Here is an 18905-nt window from a genome sequence, read left to right as displayed (position 1 = left end):
TAGAAAGATCATGTAGCTTCAATATAAACTTGAATGTGCAATACCCACATTCACTCTGTTCTCCTAAATGAGTGGAAATTGGAATTAAAAAAAAAAAACTATTCTAGAGTTGGTGTGATTGAACACATGTGTAGTCTTGGCACCCAGCCAAGTCAGAAGGAACACACATTTGGAGACCTGCTTAAAAATCTCGAGCCTAGGGTGTATCAAGTGAATGAATGTAGATCTTGCCTGGCCTTCAGCAGCCAGCAGTGGCCTGTCAGGGTGGATCTGGCGGGCTTGGAGACTCATCATTTTTATGACCCCACAGTCAATGAAATATATGCACCAGTTTTACAACAGGCCCTGGGCCAGGTGGGAGGAGCCCTGGCAAGCAAATTGGAGCAGGAAAGAATTCTATCACAAGAAGGGATTTATTCACATTTTATTATTATTATTATTATTATTATTATTATTATTATTAATCATTTGTGTGTGTCTGTGTGTTCATGCGTGGGCACATGTGAGCACACACGTATGTTTGTCTGCAAGCATTCAAGGTATAGCACATATTTGGAAGTCAGAGGACAACTTTATGGAGACAGTTTTCTCCTATCTGGTACGTCCTGATCATGGAACACAGGTTAATAGGCAGGCAGCAAATGCTTCTACCCGTGAAGCCACCTCACCAGCCTTGAAGTTGCTTGTTTAGATATACAGATGTTCTCATCCTGTGGATTGGGCCAAGAGTGTCACAGAAGCCAGGACTGGGAGCCAGTGAGCTATGCTGTCCCCACAGTTCATGACTGTTCTGGCAGGCAGTCAGATATCTGCAGAGCTCTGTTTTGTTCAGCTAAGCCGCTTTCCTCTAGTGTGCCGGACAATCTGAGTTCTGCTACAGAAATTCCTGCTGCAAACGTAATAGGAAGTTGCTTATTAAGATTGCATCCGGGACAGTAAGGATGTTTTTCTTCTTTAGTTGAGCATGATACTACTGTTTCTTTTCCTGATTCCCACGCAGCGTGGTATGTTCTGCCTGCTTTCTGCCTGCTCCCCCTACCCTTTTCTAGTGAGTGGACCCTTCTCTTGGATCCAACACAATGATCACATACTTGGTTGGGCAGATGAATATCAACAACTGAATCTCGTGCCTCAGATGAAGGAACCAGAAATTACCTAGATTTAACTTACGAGTCACGAGATGTGACATTTGAAGTCATCTCCCCACTTGCCAGGCTGGGATAGTCACGAGACCAAAAAAAGAGCCTTTTCATCCATGTCCAAAGATTGTCCTGAGATGAAGGAGATGTTCTAGAATGTGGTGGCTCACACTCTAAGGGTTAAGGGGTAGAGTCAGGTGTAACAAACTCACAGGTCCCAGGGGAAGACAAGAGAACAGGGTGACTCTATATTCTCTTCAGCTGCTGGCTGTGCAGCCCTGGGAATTTGATTAAGGTTTTGAGCCCCAGCTTCTGAATTTGTAAAAAGGGGAGGATGTTGTCACCATAGCTCTTGACACAGATCACCTCATCCAGGCTACAGGGGTCTCCTGATTCCTGCTTGTGATAATCATGGAACAATACAAAGTGCTGGGAAGTCCTTTCAATGATCTGGAAAAATGTTGGGAAAGTCTTGGCTCCATAAATGGCCATCAGATGCACATAGTCATCCTCAAGCTCAGTAACTATGATGTCATTCTTCTCCCAGGTGTCATCATTGAAATAGGTAGGCCTTGGGCTCAGATCTCAGCCCCATGTCTCTATGGGATGTGTGACAAACAGACCTTTATGTCCCCGAAAATAACAGAAGGTTCTCATTTTCTGGAACTTTCTAATAGTCTGGGGACTCAACAGTGATGCGGTTACTGAACACTCACAGCACTCTTGCCTTGCTTTCTAGTGAAGGAGGCAAGCAAACCAACCCACAGGATAACTGCAGATCAGCAAGTACCACACAAACAGGAAGCAGGGAGATGTGGGAGAGTTGTTGCTGTAGGAAGGACAGTCAGAACAGGGAAAAGGGCTGTTTGAGGAGGCTGACATTTAATCTGTGATGGTAATGCTGAAAAACCAGCCTTTGTAATATCTGAGACAAGAACATTTTGAAAAGAGAAAACCAAGAAGAGCAAAGGCCATGAGACAAAAACTCGCTTAGTTCAAGACACTACTGCAAAGGTTTCTTCCTTCTTTTCTTCCTTCCTTCCTTCCTTCTTTGCTTCCTTCCTTCCTTTCTTCCTTTCCTTCTTCCTTCCTTTCTTTACCTTATTATAGCCACCAGAAATTTGCTTCCCGGGGTTAAAGAGATGGCTCAGCAGTTAAGAGCACTGGCTGTTCTTCCAGAGGTTCCGAGTTCAATTCCCAGCAACCACATGGTGGCTCATAACCATCTGTAATGGGATCTGATGCCCTCTTCTGGTGTGTCTGAAGACAGCTACAGTTTATTCATATACAAAAAAATAATTAAATGAGTCTTAAAAAATTTGCTTCCCTGTCCCCCAATATTTTATCCCCATGAAATTTTAATACCACAGACAGTATCTCTCTAAGGCAGAACTAAGCTCTGTAAGGTTTCAACTTTTTCTCTATCCCTCAAGAAGCAACTTTCATTTTCTTTGGCACTCAACCTACAGAGATTGACTGGCGTAAGAAAGCAATGGCAGAGAGTGGCTGAAGCGTGGCAAATACAAGAGTCATGAGATTCACCATTGGCTCTTAAAGGGTATCTCCTGGACCAGCGCTATGGTTAGAAATTTAGAGTTAAGGTGGGGATGCATCTCAGTAGACAGCATGCAAGAACACCCACTGAGATAAAGCTCAACCTGGGAAAACTGAGACCCCGCCTCAAAACAAATGTAGACACTCATGATGCACCTGTGACCTTTTCCCACAGGGCTTCCTGCATGCTTTAACTCTGATCCATGTCCAAGTCTGAAGCCACTGGTCTAGAATGTTCACCCAGGCCACAGAGATTGTGGTGCTTATGACAAACGCAGGGCAAAGCGGCTGGAGGCTCTGAGGTCTGGAGGAGGCAGTCTGGGGACATTTATATTTATATAAGAGGAGTCTAGCTATTGGGAGATGAGACTGGGGGTGGACAATGATGGGAGAGGGGAAAGCAATCTAGGAAGTCTCACAACTGGTCCTCTAACTGCAAAATGGGAGAACAGTATACAAGCTGCTAAGAGCCATGGGACTGCACTGGTGGTATATAATGCCCGTGAATCATCTCTCAGTAATGCTGTTCTTAAACAAAAGTAAATGGCTTCAAAGGTAAAAAGGGGGAGGAGGAAGAGGCCTTGGTAACAACCCTGTAAGGCTGTTAAACAAATTGGAGTGAAAGCTAATAAGGGACTCAGCATACTCATGATAAACTCAATTTAAATACTCATAGATACCAAAGTACATAGTAAGTACCTGATAAATGTTGACACTATTCTGATCTGGCCTCCATTTCTTCCTTCCAAACTTTTACTTGTTAAAGTTGAACACATGTTCAGCCCACACCTCTCCAATAGAGTCTCCTTACTTGAGTCAGCATGACCAGTTCAGTGAGCCAGTAAGCTAGTTAGGTATCTTTGTGGTCTGGTCACTCTGTGACATGCTTACCAGGCAGCTTCTGGTCAGGGGAAGGTACCTGGTGTTCTATTCAATTTCCTTTCATTTCCATGCCCCGCCCCCAGCTGTGGGATTTAACTGTTGGGGCCCAGAGAGTGAAACTTAATGTGAAATCTAAGTTTTAAGGTCAGTTTTATGATTAACCCTGGAGTGACACTATGCTGGTAAAGTGTGAAGTGTTTTCTGTGGGGAGGCATGACAGTGTAGGGCTAACAGGTGCTTAGGACTAATGTACCAGACTTGTTACAGTCAGGCTGACCCTGGCATCCCTGAGGCTTGGCTGCCCATCCTCAGGTGGTCAAGTAAGAAAGGTAATAGAGAAAAACTAACAGAGAATATGCTTTCAGTGTGGTCACATGGGAAGACAAGCAAAGAGAGCCAGTGACCCCCTTGCCTGTTTTTGGAGTCCTAGTACAAGGTTTAGGCTTAGACAGGATAAGACAGTGGTTCCCAACCTGTAAATTATGATCCCTTTGGAGATGTAACGACTTTTCACAGGGGTCACACATCAGATATCCTGCGTATCAGATACTAATATTACAATTCTTAGCCATAGCATGAAGAACTGTATTAAATGGTCCCATCATTAACACTGAGTTAAAAGGTATGCAGAACAGGGCCACGGTGTGGTCTACCCATCACCACTGCCTCAGCTCAGTCTCTCCTGTAAGGGGGTCTGATAAATTATTAAAAAAAACATGTAAGCTCTTTCTGGGAAACAAGTTCCCTGTCTGTCTGGCACCAGACTTCCAGACTTCTTTTATCTCCCAGGATAAGATTTCTGGGGAAATTCCAATTGTTTGGGCTCTATTGTCTAAATCGCTTGATAGGCAAAGGGACGCATATACAATTCTATTTAGAATATCTTCATTCCTGCCTGGTCAATTGCACAGGTTCTCACAGAAGCTGAGGAAACCTTGGAGCAAATGAATTAATTCCTGTAAATCTGTTTTGTTTTGTTTTTAAATCTGACAGACATAAAGATGACAGAGGCAAAGAAGGGGCACGTAGCTTTGAGCACAGTTCCCAGACTTCTTTGTCCACCAAGATCATCACTAAGGGCTGAAATGGCCATGGGAACATGGAGCTTCATGAACCATTAAGAAAACAGAATTCTGGGGCTGGAGACATGGTTCAATGGTTAAGAGCACTGACTGCTCTTCCAAAGGTCCTGAGTTCAATTCCCAGCAACCACATGGTGGCTCACAACCATCTGTAAATGTGATTCGATGCACTCTTCTGGTGTGTCTGAAGACAGCTGCAGTATACTCAGATAAATATTTTTTTTAAAGAAAAAATAAAAGGAAACACCATTCTCTAGACCTCCAAAATATGACTTGAGTTGGCTTGGGATGGACATTGCAGGGATAAAAGGTAGGACACTAAATAAAATGTTTCTAGGCTGGTTACTTCCAATGTATCCAATATGCATCTCAAGTAGCTCAGGCAGCCCCGAAGAACACCTCTCCATGTCTACAGATCACATGCAAGTCTGGGAGAGTCTTCTAGAGAAAAGGGCAAAGCTATCTTTGGAGCTGATCTCGTCACATCCACCCCTTACACAATATCATCCCTCCCCCCCTTTTTTTCTTTTTGTAGCCACGTTCCTTCACTCTCTTTCTGCATTATATTCACACAGGTCTCCTTTCGGAATTTCTTCACCCTATCTTCTTTCTACCTCTGGAAATACACACTAGAGACTGGTTCTCACTATGTTGTCTTTAAGCACGTAGATTAAAATTATTTTCTGGGAAATGATCAGTTGGTAAAGGTCTTGCAGGCAGGAAGGTCCTGAGTTTAAATGCCCTGAACCCAATAAAAGTCTGGCACCGTGACAGTGGACCTATAATCCCAGTGTTGGGGAGGGGGAAGGAAGAGAATTTGGGGGTATTACTGGCAAGCCAGTGTAAACAAATTGGTGATCTCCAGATCTGTAAGAGAACCCATTTCAAAGTTGGGGGAGGGTCTGGGGAGGAGCTCAGTGGATAAAGCATTCACCGTGCAAGTGTGAAGACCCCGGCTTGTACCATAAGGCATCCAGGTAAATTTTGGGTGGGTATGGTAGCGTATTTGTAATTTCAGTGTTCATGAGGTGGAGGCAGGGGAGACCCAGGGCATGCTGGCTAGCTAGACTGTCTGGGTTCAGCTGAGACTCTGCTTCAGTAGACAAGAAAGCCAATCTCTCATTTCCACAAGCATATGCACAGACATCCATGTGCGCCTTTATACACATGTGCATCAACAGAGACACATGAATACATAACACACACACACACACACACACACACACACACATGCAAAGAGAGACTAAAAAAGATATCTGACATCAAACTCTGGCCTCTATGAGTATATCTGAACATGTACACACATATGGACATACTCACACACAAACACACTCTCACAGACACAGACACACAGACACCACAAAGACATTTTCTTATAGTAATTACTGTGGAATGCTTATGGGCAAATACTGACCAGCAAGGGGTTCAAGACTCAGCTTGGCCATTCTGCTAATGCGGTGGGGGTCCTGACTTACCCTAATGTTTTGACCCTTTAACACAGTTCCACTTGTTGTGGTGATTTCCAGCTACAAATAATTTTGTATGAATCGATATAGGTATATATATACACATATGATTTCTGACAATCTGAGGTGACCCCTGTGAAAGGGCCACTTGACCCCGAAAAGGGTCAAGATTCATAGGTTGAGAACTGCCCATGCTAATGTCACCACTGTGGACAGCTGGCCTCATGCCTTTGTTCCCTGATCTTCATGATAGAGGTTTAAACACTCAGTTGCTCTCCACTTTGAGCTACCTGCCTTCCGGGACAAAATGAGTCGACTGAACCACTGAACCCCAAGCCTGCAGCATGCTTTTTGCAAAAGGAGCCACTTGATAAACACCTGCAAAAGGAATGCTGGGATAGTGGCCCAGGTTTTTAATTATAGCACTTGAGGCTGAAACAGGACAGCAAGTTAGAGACAGACCTGACATATCCGGTGAATTCAAGTCTAGTCTGAGATAGGCAGTGTGACCAACTCAGCAGTAACTAAACCAACAAGTAGACATATCATGAGATGGCCAGTTACTTCTTTTAAAAAGAAAATGGGAGCTGAAGAGGTGGCTCAGTGGTTAAGAGCACTAGCCTCTCTCACAGAGGACCCAGGTTCAATTTCTAGCATCTACACAGTGGCTCATAACCATCTGTAATTCCAGATCCAGAGGATCCAGTGTCTTCTCAACTCTATGGGCATTACAGATATGTGATACACACATGTAGGCAAAACCATACACACACACACACACACACACACACACACACAAAGTAAATTAATTCACTAATTAGAAGTATTTTTAAAAGAGGAAGAAATGTTTCACATCTGACCTTCGTACTTGTCTAATAGAGCAGAGTGCTTACATCTCAAGGGGCATCTGGCATGGGCCATAATTCCCTGAGCAACCTTCTATTACCCTAACTCCAATGCAGAGGTGATTATAAAATCTCTGCAGATTTACAGATAAATCCGCCAAAGCCAATGGCTGTTTTCGCGGTGAGCAGAGCAGAGCAATTGCTCTCTGGTCCCACTAGGGTGATCTGACTCTCAGTGCAACACAAGGCCCTGTACCAAGAGGGCACAGCTACCTCTGGACCTGGGTGTTACCTATGGCCTGATTCCTCCTCTCAGAGGAACAGCGTAAATAGCTGGAGGAGGGAGGGAGCAGTCCCTGCTCTCAGATTCAAAACACCTTCTCCAGAGTCCTGGTCAATGTCAGTGAGCGCATGCAAACAAAGGTAGTAGCATTTCTGAGGCATGAGGTTGCTATGGATGTGCCCTCAGTGAAAGAGCTAACAGCTGGGGTCTTAAAGGTAACAAGGCTTCAAGCCCATTCCTCCCTTATGAAGGAGCTTCGTGCAGTGTTAGGTTAGTTTGACAGCTTGCTCTTCTGCCTTCTCCCACGTGAGGCTGCAGTAAGACGGTCCTCGCCAGTGTCAGAAAGAAAGAACAGCAAGCAGGTTCATTGAAAGGAGCTGCAGCAGGAAGTCATTCTGGGGGATGGGTGGAGAGACTCGGAACCGTGGACAGCCACGATCAAGCCTTTAGTGGGAGAATATGAGGGGAGATAACTGCCATGATGGGAGATAACTGCTGTAATGCATGATGGGTATCCTGAAGGGAGAGAGACAGACCCTTCTGTTCTGGAGAACTTCCTGACTCTTACTTGTTTACATGGGGTAAGGTATTCTACACCGTGCAACCTAGGCTGGCCTGGTCTATGTCCCAAGGGACATGGAGGCAGGCAGATGCTGAGTACAGCCATAAACTGACCCTGTCGTCACAAGGAGGAGGCCTGAAAGTCTACAGCACAGCTTGCTTTGTGTCCAACTCTCTGGGAGCTTCAAGGGTTATGGCCTGATGTCTGGGGGAGGGAGAAAGGCAACCAGGGAGCCTGTATGCTCACAGCAAGGTCAAACGCTGATGCCTCAAATTTGGGCTTCTCAGCATCCAGCACAGTGAGGAACAGTTCCTGTTTGTTTCATTTTAAAAATAAATCACCCACTCTCAGGTGTTCTGTTAGACAAGACAAGCAGACTCAAAGGCATCACATACGGAGGCCAAGCACCTTACCTTTCTCAGGAAGATGCAGTCTAAGACAGCAGATGCCAGGCTGAGACTCCTCACCGTATTTTAAAGTGCAAAGATGAATTTTCAAGGTCCCATTTCCCATGATAGAAGCAAAATGTTTTTAAAAGACTCTTTCCAGAAAAATATTCTAGAATTCTCATCCCATTTGTTTTGGGTTTAGATCTTTCACGTGGCGGAGAAATACATCCTTATAGTGTAAATTCCTCCTCCCCTACCCTCAAGTCAATACCAGGTCTGCAAAAGACATTCTATAATTATCTTCCCTGGCCAGAGATTTGTGAATCTCTGCCCAGTGAATCCAGACAAATGTCCACAGGGTCAAGTGGAGAGAAGACCGAAAAATGCTCGGACAGAGACAAGATGCCATCAGATACACACTTGGATCGAACGGGACCTCTGATTCTCATTCATGTAAACATGAACACTGCACTCTGTGAAAAACTATCCACTTGCTGGACACTGGTTCTTCTGGTAATGTCTAGACACTTTCACTACTGACTGTATAAGCAACAGTATTCACCACCTACCTATAGAGCACATCGTTAATGACAGACAGGAGGCAGCTCTACCCTCTCAATATTATAAATGGGTTCTTAACCATTCCATCAGAAGGGATCACTCAGTGTGAGAGTAGAAAGTCAAGATTTACACACACACACACACACACACACACACACACACACACACACACAAATACACACACACACTGCTGTTAACTGCACACACTCAACTCTTCCTTCTTCTTTGTTTCTGGGAGACAAGGGTACATCAAAATCAGAATTTCCAAACATATCTGAGAGCCATTGTTTGCCCAAACAGAACTGATCTGATATCTCTCTAAATATGCATGATTCTTATGACTCAAATACAGGGGGTGCTGCAAAAGTCAGTTTAATCCTTTGACCTCAGAATTATATTAATTAAATTCTACTTATCACAGCTGCCTCAAGTCATCGGCTTTGATACTCACTGAGTAGTCAATGAGCTAACGGTAAAGCTTGGGTGAGTGGCAGAGTGTCAAGGTGCCTGTCTGGTTGTCCTTGCCAACTGCGGGAGGCTGCCAGGACTCTGGCCATACTTAACTCATCTTTAATAATTTAAGTCTGACATAGTACTGAAGAACCTAGGAAATAGGTGAGGGAGGAGTGGCTTTATATTTCTTATTTAATCTTATTTTATGTTCATGGGTGTTTTGCCTACATGTATGCCTGTGTATCACTTGTGTGCCTGGTGCTCATTGAGACTGTTGGATGCTTTGGAACTGGGGTAAGAGATGTTTGTGAGCGGCCATGTGGGTGTCAGAAATCGAACTGAGGTCTTCCTAAAGAGCAGTAAGTGTCCTTAACTGCTGAGCTATCTCTGGCCAGGTGTCCAGTGCTCTTGTTTCTCGCTTTGTTTCGGGGACAACTCACTATCCCACCTGCTCTGGCTGTGAACTTTTTGGTTTGGGGGTCTTTCTCCTGCTGCTGCCTCCCATGCAGCTGGGGTTAAGAGTACATCTCACCACACTTTGCTGACTTTTATAGAGGTCTGATCTAAGGAACATCGAAGAGTTGGAATAGTTATAGTCACAACCCACATGCTCCCATTTCTTCATAGATAGCACTTGACTCCTGCTTCCAGTTAATAAGAGCAATTCTCCATTCTCAAGTGTACCTGACTCTGTTGGTCTCACACATACTGCCACTGACTCTAAGGAACGCAGGTCATTCTTGTCTCCTGATTTTCTTTCTAGGTGAAAAACAAAAACTGGTGGAGAAGAAGAAAGAAGGGAGAGATGGGAGGGAGGAAGGAAGGGAGAAAGGGAGGGAAGAAAAAGAGAAAGGGGATGGAAGGAAACATAGAGACATATATTGCTTCCATTTGTAGGGGTGCTTGGGAAGTAAACCAAACAGTTAAGGAGCCTCAGCACTAGTCTCAGTTCTGAACCCATCAAGGCAAGAGGAAAAGCGCCTGCTGTGTCTCCAGCTCAAGCTTCTTAGAGCTTTCATTTTTATCCAGTGCTACCTCTTGTGGTGGCTGGAGCCTGTTTCTTAGGGTCCTTTCTGTATTAGCATACTGATTTCTGCAAGTAATTGCTCCTAATAAGACCTCCTTTGGACTGGGCAGTGGCAGGCAGATCTCTGTCAGTTTGAGGCCAGCCTGGTATACAGAGTGAGTTCCAGGATAGCCAAGGCTACACAGAGAAGCAAACAAAACAAACAATCAAACAAAGACCTCCTTTGAAATGTTATTCTCAATTTTCTGTCCCAAGATGCTCCTGTGAAAGGCTGCTCTTCCTTCAGGGCAGCCAGGTACAGGAGACTGGGCTGAGTAACTAGATGCTTCTGAACCCCAGTGTAGACAGCATCAGGGTACAAACTTTGGAGAAAAACCCTTCCACTTTTTTTTTTTTTTTTGGTATTTTATTTTAGTTTGAAATGTATTTATTTGATGAGTATGGGTGTTTGTGTCTTAACATGAGGATGTGGGCCTGATATAATGCATGTGTGGGAGTCAGAGGACATCTTGAGGGAGTTGGTTCTGTCCTTCTACCATGTGGGTCATGGGGATGGAACTCAGTTCCTCAGGCTTGACAGCATTCTGGTTTTTGTTTGTTTGTTTGTTTTTCCTGCTGCAATCTTGCCTGGTCAGTGACACAGGGATCTTCATGGCCGAGCAGGGAGAGGTGGAGATTGGACGAGCCAGGGGTGTTTCTTATCATAGAGGGGAAAAGGTTTTCCAGTCACAGTGGAGGAGCTGCATAGAGGAACTCACAACAGTCCTGACAGCGTGCACGAGGACTGCACAAGCTCTAGCTAGATAAAAGTCCCAGCACAGAGGACAGAAGGCAGACATGACATCCCACTGCTGGCTGACAAGCTATTGGTGTTTGGTAGGTGGTGGGAGAGGGAGAGTTGGTTTTCTTCAACCTCAGTCACATGACGTGTAGACCCGGATAAAGTGATTTAAAGACCTTCCTCCAGCTTAGGCATTTCATGGCTCGAGTATACAGTTCTTCTAAACAGGGGTGTTTGTCTCGCCGCTCCCCCACATTCTGATGATCATCATGCCCACTCTCGAGCACCTTTCTGCCTATCCTGCATCCCACAGTAACACCTTCCCCAGGCTCCAGATGGGGCCCAGTAAATAGCACACCAGAAAACAGAATGCCCTCTGGCATGCTTAAAGCCTAATAGCCAATTGTAGAGTTAGTTTACGACTTCTTAAAGGGGCTAAGAGCAGGATGGCTTTACTTTGCAAGGAGACTGACTCTCTTGTGTGAGTCAAGTCACACCAGCCCCTATAACACTACTCTTAGAATCCAGACCAGGGCTGCCTTTCAGAAGATCACACATGCTTTCAGATATCAGACACCTTTAGGTAGGTCTGATTTACAGATAGATGGCAGTTTCTAAGGTCAAACCCTTGTGTTCTACTATGGTGGGAGGTCCCATCACGGTCCGCACTGTGACATGTTTGTTTCTTTAAGGTTTCTCTCCTCTTACCCAACCCCACCTACTTCCTCCACAGACTTCCTCCTATTGCCCCTCCCATCCCCCCAAGCTCTGCACTCCAGTGCATTAGATAATTTCCTTTCTTTTCTGAAGTCTAACCAGATTTCCCTCCCTTCCCCCATTGCCAACAACTGACTAAGGAAGAAAGGCTGAACACACGATGTGGACCTTTAATGAGTTTACCTTAACCACGTTACAGGGGAAAAGAACAAAAAGCTTCCCTTTAATAAGGATGTAAGACTTCCTCTGACAAATCGGAAGAGTCTATTTAATTAATTGATAGCAATCCACAAAAAAAAAACGACATCTCCGAGGTCTCTTCTGTGAGTTGGTGAATTCTGGTCACACAGAAGCTTCGCCAAGAGACAGTGTGAAGGTAATGGACAGGATTCAGTCGCCCTGCTTTTCCTGGGCAGAGCAGGGCACACATGTCAAAGGGTCCTTTCAGAAAAGACACTAATGAATTCTAGCCTACTAGGACCTTTGCTGCCAAACTCCAGACAAAAACAGAGGGGTCCCATCTTGCTGGTGAGGTGATGAGCAATTACAAATCAGAAGCATTTCTGTGCTACGTGCAGGGACCTTTTCCACCACTCTTTCCAGTGGAGGAAAGACGCTTGGCTCTTTCAAATTACAAAATAATTAAGAGGAAAGAAAGAATAGAAAAACAGTAGGTGTGTGAGGCTGACAGTGACCTGGGATTACACACTCCAGCAATCAGCCTTTCCAATCTTTTGAAGAAGCCAAGACAACGGTTTTTACACACACCAGGAAAACCTTCCAAAAGACGTGCGGTAAGAGCCGTCTCTGTCAGGATATTGTCCCAGACCTTTCTCAACAGGAGTTAGCAAGGAGTAATTCCTCGAGCACACAGAGAGATAAACATGCCTTCTTAGTTTTGTTTCTTAATCCTTGGTTTCAGAGATACTCTGCTCACAGGAACCTCCCCCCACACAGTGTTAAAACCTGTCCAACATTTTGCTCAAGATGCCCCAGGACACTGCCTGCCTGCAAACTGACGGTCAGAGACCTTCCTCTTACCTCCAACCCATGCTCGAGGCTCATTTAGAGGGACTGGCGAGGAGGCGCAGGACGCAGGACACATGTATTCAGCGCTGTGTGGTGTGTGTGCTTATGTCCTCCAAATACAAGCAGGCAGAAGTGAGGACCCAAAGCCCCCGACACCTTCCGCTGCCATATAATCGCAAGGAAGTGACCTTACTGTTTGTTGCTTTGATTAGAAACAAAAGCCTTTCAACATGAGTCAGAAAAGCAACAGAGGAAAGCCCAGCTAAAAGCCTGCTGTTTCTTTTGGCCACCCGAAGCCTCTCTTATTATACACTGTAATCACACGATGACATACTGTGTCCTGAATTCTCAACTTTATAAACAATGTCCAACGGGAATTAAGAATTACCCAGAGATGGGCTATAGTGGGTACCATTTAAACTTCAATCTGGCTTCCCATCTTATACATACTCCTGGCTAGCCTGGTGATTTAATGTATGGAATAGAATATTTAATGAACTTTGCTTCTTAGAGACATCATATGCCAATGGCCCTTCCACTCTGAAGTAAATGCAGAGCTCCACAGTGAAAACATCTACAGAATCCAGCGTCAGAGATGCCAGGCTTGGAGTGTCTTGGCAGGCTAACTGTGGACTCAGAGAGGGCTCATTACATCATTTGCATTTTGCAGAATAATTTACCAATGGAATTATTCACGGGGTAGGGAATATTCAAATTAAGCTATACTTCATCGTAATCTGAGAAAAATACACAGAAATGTAACTGATTGACTTGTTTTACTTAGGGCAGATGAGAAATAGCTTATAAGATGGTACCATGGTTCTTCCTTCGGAAGAATAAGGGCCTTCTGGCAGTACAGGGGAAAGCCTAAGTTCTAGAGTGAAACACACCTTGGTGTTTTGTTAGTGGTTTGTCTTTGAGAAAGCTACTTGATCTTTGTGGGAACCTATTTGGTCTTTTGTAGAACGGAGACAAAAATCCCTATGTCACAAGGGTGTTGGAGGAGGTAAAGGAGAAAGCACAGGTCAGGCAATGGGGATCTGATGGCCAGAAGGTATCAGGTGCCCCAATACTGCAGGGTGAGCAGCCTCCACTCCTTCTTCACATTTACCTGTCAAGCATCCGAAATGGTTTAACATCAAGTCTTTTCAAAGATTCACTTACTCGTACAACAGACCAGGGAAGACTCAGTCAGAAACCAATTTTATTTTCTGTGCATTGATGTTTTGCCTGCATGTATGTCTATGTGAGAATGTCAGATCTTGGAGTTACAGCCATTGTCAGTTGCCATGTGGATGCTGAACCGTGGTCTTCTGGAAGAACAGTCAGTTCCCTTAACCGCTGAGCCATCTTTCCAGCCCCCTCCAGAAGCCAACGTAACCAGAAACAAATTTGAATGCAGACAGAGGTCACACCAGTAGAAAATGTGACAAACAATTTACTCTGCACTTAATAATTATTGGTGCATGTGCATTCTGACCACTGGAAGAGCTGGAAGCCGGAATAAGTTGCTTAAGCACTCTAAGGAGCTGTGCAGTCAGTGGTTGAGGAGCCCACATACATTTGCCTATAGAATAAATGAGACTGTATACAGAATGCTCTGTAATGATGTCCTTGAGAATATTTAGAAAGTCGAGAGTCTCTGACAATCTGGGCCCAAGGGAAGATGGCATGATAAGGAGGGCTGTGAAGATAACTCAAAGTAGAACTTAAAAAAAAAAATCAGTGCCAATGCACATATACAGAAGGGAGATGAAGGTAAAATCTTGGGGTGTGGGAGAGCTTGACTCGCCATGCACAAAGGCCTGGGTTTACTCCCTAGCACCATATTTGCAAAAAGAACCAGTCCTTAGGTAATTAATTAGACCCTGAATGCTTGTAAGTATTAGATAAATATCTCATCTCCAACCTTCAAGTTCCAGAAGTACTCTATAATTGCTTAGAGTAACAGGAACTGGGATGGCAGCCTGGAGCCACCAGGACACACCCTAGTAGGCAGCTGGGCTGGAGGTAGACATTGACAAGCTCTGTCTAGATGGCAAAATTAATGGATGTGTCATTCATTCCCTGAATTTTTCTGTTTGTAGTTTCTACTTCAGCTTGTGGATGAAAAGGTTCTCTGTAACGTGTCACTGTGAGAGAAAAGACAGCGTGACTTGGATGTCCTTAACCAATTGTTCCGTGTGTCTCTGGATTCTGGGTGTTATCAATACAAGGTAGGATGGACTTTAGGTGTAATGTTGGGGGAGCATAGGAGTAGAGCATGCTCAGAGTGGCTCATCCCTGTAGCATTAGGCTATCAGACAGGAATGGGGTGGCCAGCTGAGAAACACTCCTAGACAAGTGACATTCAGAGACCAGGGGTGGGCAAAGGCCACTATCTGACTTGATTGTTCTTCCCAATGTTCCTGACAGGCTCCCAGCTCTGGGGCAGACTTAGATGTCCTGTTTAAGAACCCCGTCTTAGCTTATTTTCTTTTGTTGCTATATTACAGATAAGTAAATTTATATAAAAAAAAGATGTATCTTATGGTTCTGGCATCGGAGAAGTCTCAGGGCATAGTCATGACATCTTTTAAGAGCCTTCTTGCTACATCGCAGTGTGAGTATCACATGCACAGAGACAGAGCGAGCTTGCTCACTTGGGTTTCTCTTCCTTTTTGTACAAAACCAGTTAATACCGTCATGGGTACTCCGCCCTTATGACCTCATGTAATCTTAACTACCCCTCAAAAACTCCTCCCCCACATACCATTAGCACAGAGGTTTGGGAAGGAAGCTTCCAGCACTCAAAGACACTGGGGCCAGTGAAACCCACTGAAGAATCCCCGAGAAGCGAACTGACATCTTGAACAGTTCCAAACGAAGATGAGCATCAGCGAGGCAAGACTATGGAGCCCCCGTCAGGAACTCTGGCAGGCGCACCGGGGACTCACTGTCTCCGCAGGCAAGAGGAGGGAGAGTATGCAGAGTTTAGGGGGAAATATGTGTAGGTGGGTCCAGTTTATTTTGAAAGTTTAGTTACTTTTGATTTTATATATGTGAGTGTTCTGGCATTATGTATGAGAACCATATGGGTGAAGGGCCTTCAAAGGCCAGAAGCGGGTGCCAGATTCCCTAGAAGTGAAGTTAGAGAAAGATGTGAGTGTCCATGTGTGTGCTGAAAACCTAACCCGAGTCCCCAAAGTCCTCTGCAAAAGCAGCAAGTACTCTTAACTGCTGAGCCACCTCCCTAGTCCGCAGGGTCTTGTTTTCTTCTAAAAGGAACATAGAGTTTTTTCATATCATCACTAAACTGTCATTTTCATTCCTCATCAAACACTTCATATGCCAGGCAGATGCTAGTCACACTGTAAACACCAACATAGGCAACGTGTTGCCATCTTTCAAAACCAACAGCTTCGAGAAGCACCAAGCCATCTGCCAGAACTAGGAGATCAGCTGCCCTAAGGGTAGTGAGCTTTACAATAAAGAAAGGAATATTTTCCTTCAGATTTCACTCACAAGAACTTGCTTGGTTTGGTTCAAATGTGCTCAGGCACCAAACACAACACACACAGGGGTGCTGTAGGGAGACCAGCTTGGAAAAGACCATCATGCATCTAACCTCAGCCCATTAGACTTTATGGCCCTGGAGAAGGGAAGTGGCCACTGGATCTGATACCTGACTGTCTGGGACCAGCATCTCTTCCATACATACTGTCTCTGTTCTTCATTGTTACCAACCTGTAACCACTTGGAGAGCTTATTTATTAAGGTTTTGCTCATTAGAAAGACTATTACTTTGGCAGTTCATAAAGTGTCGGGCACCAGAGCTGTACCATGGGTGCTCAGATTGGCACTGTGGACTCACAAGATCCTATACTTGGTTTAATACTATTCTTTTTTCTTCTCCTCCTCCTCCTCCTCCTCCTTCATCATCATCATCATCATCATCATTATCATCTTCTTCTTCTTCTTCATCATCATCATCATCTTCTTCTTCATCATCATCTTCTTCTTCTTCATCTTCTTCTTCTTGTTCTTGTTCTTCTTGTTCTTGTTCTTGTTCTTGTTCTTCTTCGTCTTCTTCTTCTTCTTCTTCTTCTTCTTCTTCTTCTTCTTCTTCTTCTTCTTCTTCTTCTTCTTCTTCTTCTTCTTCTTCTTCTTCTTTTTCTTCTTCTTCTTCTTCTTCTTCTTCTTCATCTTCTTGTTCTTCTTGTTCTTGTTCTTCTTGTTCTTCTTGTTCTTGTTCTTGTTCTTCTTCTTCTCTTCTTCTTCTTCTTCTTCTTCTTCTTCTTCTTCTTCTTCTTCTTCTTCTTCTTCTTCTTCTTCTCCTCCTCCTCCTCCTCCTCCTCCTCCTCCTCCTCCTCCTCCTCCTCCTCCTCCTCCTCTTCTTCTTCTTCTTCTTCTTCTTCTTCTTCTTCTTCTTCTAGACAGGGTTTCTCTGCATACCTCTGGCTATCCTGCACCTCACTCTGTAGACCAGGCTGTTCTTGATCTCAAAGATCTGACTGTCTCTGTCTCTGAAGTGCTGGGATCACCACCTAACTATTATAGTTCTTAATATGACTGTTATTATTTTGTGTGGATTGGGGTCAAACTAAGGGCTGTGTTTTTGCTGAACAAATGTTCTACTTATCAAGTACAGAGTCTCTAAAGTCTTGTCTTGAACACATGACCTGCCTCCCAAGTGTGAAAGTTACAGGTCCTACTATGCCTGGCTCTTGTTGAATAAGGAATTGTGTGTTTGCATTTTGCATAGGGCTTCTCTGCCTGGCATTATGCTGGGAGGTAGAGATCGGTGAATGAGCAGGAGAGGCAAGGAATATGACCACAAGTCATGATAAAGAGGGCCGAGCACCCTGCCCAGAGAAACCGCTGGGCAAGGCAGGGGAGACAGGCAAGACAGGCAGGAGCTGCTACAGGGACTTGGGCTGAGCACAAGGCATTCCTGTTATGTTCAGGGCTATGCGGTAAGGCACCTGGGAAGTTCTCAGCAGCTACTGAATGAAAAAGAACTTCTGTCTAAAAAGGAAAATCAGCAACTACAGAAAGTGAATTCATAAGTTCCTAAAATTGGAGCTGATAAAAACACTGAAAGTTTATTTAAGGTCTCTCTGAGATCACATGCTGCAGCCGTTGGACGGTGCGCTGTGTCCAGGAAAAACAGCTCCGATGGAAAAATCTGTTACTCATGTTCTCCTCCAGGCAGAAAAAGAGGGAACTTTTTTGCACAGGGCGGGCTCCTGCTTTCTTAACCACGAATGGAAAAGCCGAGGTAAAAAGCTCAGGGGAGAGAAGCAGGCATCCCGGGGTTCTTATGACTCTCACATAAAGAGGCCAAAGGCTCCTGCAGCTTTTCAGGCACTGGACACAAACTCTGTAAAATCTAATAACTTCCTCATGTTTGGAAAAATAAAGACAAAAAGGCCTTTGAACAGCATGTTTGAAGTCCACCTCACACACAGGAACTGAGATTCAGAGTACTCAACCTCCCAGCTAGGAGTAAGACAATGGAATCTGCACCCAGCGTCCCCGGTAGGGTCTTTCTGAGATGTTGCACAGACAACGTGAAGAAAGTGTCTTGGCTTCCCACTCAGCTTTCTGTCTCACTTCCTTCCTGGCTTTCTGCAGAGTCTGATTTTTTTGTTCTGTTTCATTTTCCCCTTTCTTTGCCCATTTGCAGTGCTTTGAAAAGAAAACAAAACTATCTCCTCCTCTCCCTCCTCCTCTCCCTCCTCCTTCTCCCTGCTCTTCCTCCTCCTCCACTTCTGACACAGGGGTCTTTCTATGTAGCCAGGCTAGCCTTGAGTTAGGATTGCCCATGCCTAAAATGTTTTTTTTTTTTTTTAAATGAAGGAAAACTTCAGGACACACACAGTGGCTTACTGGCACCACTCACTGTGTCCATCTCATTTTTTGGCACACACCTTTTAATCTGGCCACTCTTGAGACATCTAAATCAGTAGTTCGCAGTCTGTGGTTTTCAACCCCCACAGGGTCATATATCAGATACCCTGCCTATTAGATGTTTCTTTATGATTCATTAACAGTAGCAAAATTATAGTTATGAAGTAGCAATAAAATAGTCTTATGGTTAGGGGTCACCACCAACATGAGAAACTGTGTTAAGGGATCACAACATTAGGAAGG

General features: G+C 44.6%; 1 protein-coding gene across 3 annotated transcripts in view; it reads right to left on the bottom strand.

Moving 5' to 3' along the window:
• The window catches only part of FRMD4B (FERM domain containing 4B), a 221295-nt gene that overhangs the window by 138021 nt on the left and 64369 nt on the right, over positions 1-18905 (bottom strand). For 2 of the 3 annotated variants that reach the window (XM_080913703.1, XM_080913705.1), the window contains exon 1: positions 12783-12863. The exons of the other annotated variant lie outside the window; for it this stretch is intronic. In XM_080913703.1, the coding sequence (XP_080769829.1) occupies positions 12783-12806 (24 nt within the window). In that variant the 5' untranslated portion in view covers positions 12807-12863. Of the gene's footprint in view, positions 1-12782; positions 12864-18905 lie in introns of those variants that run through there. 3 annotated transcript variants of the gene reach the window in all.

The sequence above is a fragment of the Micromys minutus genome (genome assembly GCF_963924665.1).
Source record: "Micromys minutus genome assembly, chromosome: 3".
NCBI lineage: Eukaryota > Metazoa > Chordata > Mammalia > Rodentia > Muridae > Micromys > Micromys minutus.
Note: the sequence above shows the minus strand (reverse complement) of the source record. Positions and strands in the feature narration are given on the sequence as shown.